Here is a 6056-nt window from a genome sequence, read left to right on the forward strand (position 1 = left end):
TCTGTACTAAGAAAATGGGTGTGAGTCAATTGCTCTCACAGTGTGCTTTCCATCGATCACAGAGAACGTGTAATCAGTCCTTAAATGAACAACATGCAGACACTGACAGTACTGGTTAGTATTCAGTTTTTTAGCACAACTGAACTTGTTCAATAGTGCTATAGGGATCGCCCGGCTTCTGTGTGTGTGTGTGTGTGTGTGTGTGTGTGTGTGTGTGTGTGTGTGTGTGTGTGTGTGTGTGTGTGTGTGTGTAAACAACTTAAAGTCAAAAACCGCTGAACCGATTGCCATGATATTTGATGGGTCCATTACCTTTGGTGTCTAGTTGGGAAATTGTTCAAATCAAAATGATCGCATCACAGGTGTGTGATTTGGGTCAAAAATGTGATTTTTGGTCAAAAAACTTAAACTCAGAAACTACTGGGCAGATTGGTGCGAAATTTGGTGGGAACATTCTTAAGGGGGTGTAAAGTAAGATTTGTTCATGACACGATGATTCCATCACTGATATGCAAATTAGGGCTAAAATGTGTATTTTTGGTTAAAAATCTATAATTCCAAAACTACTGAGCAAATTGGACTGAAATTTAATGGGAATGCATCTAGGGATGTATGGACGAAGATTTTGGTCAAAAATTTATGTCTCAAAAAGTACTTGGTGAACGAGTCTGAAACTGGGTGAGATGTTTCTGAAAGTGTTATTCTGCACATTTTGACAAAATTGGCCATAGCGACCATGACCACGCCCTTAGCAACAACCAAATGGCAGTATATTTTGGTAAAATAACAACATCATCTAGTAGGCAGTTGAGTAAACATTCAAAAGGATGTATGCAAATACCCTAGCAACCATGACCATGCCCATAGCAACAGCCAAACGGTCATGTATTTCACAAAGATAACAACAGGGATTAATAGACAATTGAATAAACATTGCAAAAAATGTATGCAAATATGCCTGGCAACAAGACCACGCCAATAGCAACAACCCAATAATCAGGTGTATTGCAAAGATAACAACAGGAATAGAAAGGCAAATGAATGAACATTCAAAAAATGTATGCTAATGTGCCCAGCGACAAGACCACGTCCATAGCAACAGCCAAATGATCATGTATATTGCAAAGATAACAACGGGGATTAATAGACAATTGAATAAACATTCAAAAAATGTATGTAAATATGCCTAGCAACAAGACCACGCCCATAGCAACAGCCAAATGACCATGTGTATTGCAAAGATAATATCAGGAATTCATACACAAGTGAACAAAAACATACAAAAATGTATGCAAATATATCTAACAACAAGACCACGCCCATAGTAACAGCCAAATGATAGCATATAAAGATAGCAACATGGTTGGATAGGCAACTGGATAGTCATTCAGCATTCACTTATTGTTAGCATGGACTGCCATATGGATAAACATTTTTAAAAACTGTACAGTTGTGCTACAACACCATTGGTGGTATTTTTAATTTGCCAACTTTCAGTTCTGGTCTGGTATTGTTAGATTACTTTTCCTGTCACTTACAATCATGACTTTAAGGATGTCCGCTACTAGCATTGTAACCATAGAATCCAAGCGAAAGTTTGAATGTGCATAGAATACACACAAATGAATGTTAATGTGAAAAGGAAGAATGGAGACTGAGACCAGAAGTTGATAAAATCACTAATATCTTTTGATGTATGCTACAAGTATCACACTGGAATACCACAGTGTCTGCAATATGCACGATATTGATAATTGATCCTGAAAACCAAGTTCAACTAACAGGGCCTTAAAAGAAATCTTACACTTTATGATATGGGGTGAACACCCCAATGGGGTCTCGCTAGGTATTGTAGATTTGAGTTATGAAGTAAAATATTGATTTTTACCAAATAAGTGCTTTTCTGTGTTCTACAATAAACGTTTTAAAGGAAATTAGCATCAGATGAATTCTAGAAGGTGTATGCGATATGTAAGAATTGGCTTGATTTCGATAATTGACCCTGAAGGTCATGGCACAGGTCATTGTCTGAAAAGAAAGTTCGCACTTGATAACATGAGGGTAGACACTGTTTGTCAAATACTCCTGTCGGACCGGCCTGCTGCCTTCACACAAACATAATTTCACAGCCGGACGTTTTTGTTATTGTTCAGGCAGTTTGACATGATGGTTTATAGCTTCACAACAAATTTGGAACATATCCTGAGAAAAGACCTACAAATACGCTTAAAATTCGTTGAACAACGGAAGTTATTCACCAGTAATGTAGTACATGAAGCGGGGTCATGCTCTAATGTTCTCGTGTCAAACCGTATCATGTCACCGGATCCTCCCCACCCCCTGCCTTTGCCTATCGCAATTAGCCTCGCGCCAGTCCCTTTGGAGATTTGTTTTGTCTAATAATCTTCAAATGTTTTAATGTTATTATTCATTTCAAATTTTGGGAAGAAAATGTGGTCAATTTTCCCCCGTTACTTGTCACCCAAGGGCTATAAGCGATCACGCCACTCACTCGGATGACTATTTCACGCGAACATTAAGAGAATACATTTGTTTTTCAAATATGTATTTAAACAAAGATCAAAAATAGTCCGTAGACTTGAACAAGTCTATATCGTAATACAAGAAATGTAGTTTCTAGACAAGAGGTCACGTAACATTTTCAAGAACTTTTCAGAATGACCTTTAGGGAGTATAGAACAAAATACAACGAAAATCATAAACCCTGAAACAAAACGTCGTTTGGCTCGACAAAAAGCTCGCTAACATTGCTAGACAAAAAATCACTTTGATATTGTAATTCTTCTCGACACAAATCTAACTAATATTTCCACATGTTATATCATCTAGCACGACAATAACTGAATGCTAATACATATTTTAGTCAACTGACGCGCTCTCAAAAAATATCAAAGAATGCACCAAACTTTGGTTTGTTTATCAGGGACGTATACATTTGCCGATGATCTCCTAAGATAATGGTAGGTCACACAAAGAAAGTGTAACAATATTGGTAAATTTGTTTGTCACGGCAGACAAATGACAAAACGCTGTTGATAAGATTTTTGTCTATTCAGACGGTAAAATGTAGCAATGTCAATGAGATTTTTGTCGAGCCAGGCGACGTTTTGCTGCAGGGTTTTTGGTTTTCGCTGTAGTAATCGACAAGTCAATCAGGCAGAGCAATACATGCTACATCGCCTTTAAATTTGTCTTAATGTTGTCAAAGTCTCTGATATTGAAAAGTGGGGATACAAAAGTGGGTGCGTAATGTCACCACCGTTACTGTATGTGGCAAAATGCCAATCCATGCTTCGATAAAGAGAATTCGAAAATTCCTATAAAGGCGTATCTTTCTGAGTCAGCAAGTATCAACTATGAACAGTTTGTAAGTGATCGATGACGTATCGAAACCGACACATTCTTTAACGATGAGTCACATTTCAATGATTATTGTTTGATAATTCTGGCATTTTTAGTGTACAAAACCTTCACTGGAAGTGTACGTGTTCGTAAATTCTTTCATTCTACACATGACATGACTTTTCACCTCTATATAAACGTAGGATGCCAACACATTACCCGGTCACAGGTCATAGACAACACACAAAAAAACATGAAACCAAAAGGTTCACAATGTCAAGCAGAAACTTCAGACAAATATATGTAAATATATTTTCTGTAAACGTTAATACTATTGATTTATAGAAACTGAGGAAACGGCAAAAAAAACATATAACTGACACTAAGAAACTGACGATTACCCCTGCACGTTGTAGGTTCGAGCCATGCCGCTGCCATTTGTTTCTGATTGCCTAAAGTCCTTGGGCAAGATTTGAACCATGATTTTGACTCAGTCAACCCAGCTGTATAATTGGGGACCTGGGAGGATAGAGGTTACATTGTGAATACCACGGAGTGGGACGTTGTGTCGCTATAGATCCGTGCCAGTGGTAATAATTGTGAAGCGCTTTGAGCAGAGTGGGAAAGTGCTATTATAAAAAACCAACATTATTATTTATTATAAGTATTTAAGGTGGTATGAGAGAAGCACTTTTCTCAATATTGGTATATATATGAGCGTTATTCGTTAATCTACAAATCCACTCAAGAGCCTTAATAAAAATAGGTTATCATCATTAAGTTATACCTGAGCACAGAATATGTACACTGAATACATTTATGAAGACGAATAAAAATGTTGAACATAGACACATAGTCGTGTAAATATTATTGTTCAGTTAACAAGTATTCAATTATGGTTATAACATTAACACAACTGTTTCACGTGTTATATACATGAATGATTGAATTGGTTTGCCACTGCACTAGACCCCTGCCAATACACAACACAAGGGTAACTTTGTTCTTCCACAGATTGTTGTTATTGTGTGTTTTCTTAGAAGGGTGAAATTGAGACGTGTTTTCATTCGCTCTTCAATGCGGCCAACATTTGTAATTTCTGCAAGCAAGCAAAGAAATGAAATAATGGAATAAAATTGTCAATATGTCAAATTGATAACTATCGATCTTGCACAAGCAGAGGTTATGATTTTCTACTGACGTGAGAGTTAAAGATACTTACATATCTTTATTAAACTATTCTAATGTATAACGCATGGTCACATAGTCTCCAGTGATTGCCTTATCGTACCACGTAACCTCAATTTGCTTAAAGGTGATTCAAAATGCTCACATTCACTATCGCTAATTTGCTAGACAACATGTTTGTGAAATGCATTCTGGTTTTCAAACTTTTCAAAAGCGTCTGCAAACACCTTAAAATGACCCTTTTTCAGTCACTTCCCTTCGGATTTACTTCGAGAGTTTTCGGGTATTTCCGGTCCCACCTAGACCACGGGATTTTATGACGTCATAAAGAGACATGGATAGCACGTAGCCTATGGCGAGCGTAGTCACTAGGTGAACAAAACTCAACAGCATTGTGAAAAAATACATTGCTAGTGGTTGTAACAGACATCAGTAAACAAAAACTACACTCTACATGTCTTATTAACCAACATTTACCGATATTTACTCACACTTTCTGACTAATTGGCAGTGTCTGTGGGTATAAATGCTAAAATATGATCTCCCCATATTATGGCAAAATAAATCAAAAACGGCTAGACTAGATATATATAAACACTTGTAATGTCGCGTGTTTCACATTCATTGACTTTTATTTATCTGATTTTTTATTATTTGCCGACAAGAAGCATTACGATACCGTGGTGACGTTTGACGGCATCCCCGGGCCAAGGACGGCATTTTAGCCCAATCGTACTCGCGTCGCCTTTTGAACAGTGCATTTAACAACAAAGTAAACATATTTCATCTCGAATAAATATACTAGCTATTAGAATACCAATGGGAAACTTCAAGAAGGCGTATCGGGACATGTGCCACAATATATTTGTTGGTCCCATAATACACTAATTGATTCGATTTGCTCCGAGCATATGGAAGTACGCTCCGAGTCATTGCATCATGTACATGTAAATGGAACTGTGACCGACCTAATTTTGTTGTCCATATATAAAATGAGACTGACCTGCAAATTTTTCACAGTTTTCGTTGTGGTCTTGTATTGTCACATGTTTGGCTTGTGAACACAAGTTTACATCTATTATTGTCTAGGGCGTAATAATCTAGTCCGAGTCTGAAACCCATATAAAACCTAAGAAACTCGCATTCGGATCGGACAGAACAGAAGTAGGTCTCATCGACTTGTTGGGGACTCGAATTATTGCTTGTTTTTATCACGGTATACAGGTGATTGTTATATATCGGTAGAGGGGTAGTGTTGTCAAGTTTTGTGCAGTCACCGCGGCCGCGGCAGTAAGCTCATACTAGGCCGCCGATCAAAGCTGAAGCAGTGTATGTACAATGTACGTATGGAATCGGGAGAGCACAGCGCACATTCGTGTCGGGTTAAATTTATCCACGTGTTGATGTAATCCATATTTATCAATCAGATATATTGTAAAATTCTTCAAGTCGTACAGAAATAACGTCTCTAACTTCAAAACAAACCCTGAGAAACGGGACCGGAC

The 6056-nt window shown here is 37.6% G+C and overlaps 1 protein-coding gene across 1 annotated transcript in view; it reads right to left on the bottom strand.

The window, feature by feature from the left end:
* Positions 1 to 4426: 4426 nt before the first annotated feature.
* Positions 4427 to 6056, bottom strand: part of LOC144433763 (gamma-aminobutyric acid type B receptor subunit 2-like) — a 23545-nt gene continuing 21915 nt past the window's right edge. The window contains exon 15 of the mRNA XM_078122126.1: positions 4427 to 4462. Coding sequence (XP_077978252.1) covers positions 4427 to 4462 — 36 coding nt within the window. The remainder of the gene's footprint in view (positions 4463 to 6056) is intronic.

This window comes from Glandiceps talaboti, chromosome 4 (assembly GCF_964340395.1).
Source record: "Glandiceps talaboti chromosome 4, keGlaTala1.1, whole genome shotgun sequence".
Lineage (NCBI taxonomy): Eukaryota > Metazoa > Hemichordata > Enteropneusta > Spengelidae > Glandiceps > Glandiceps talaboti.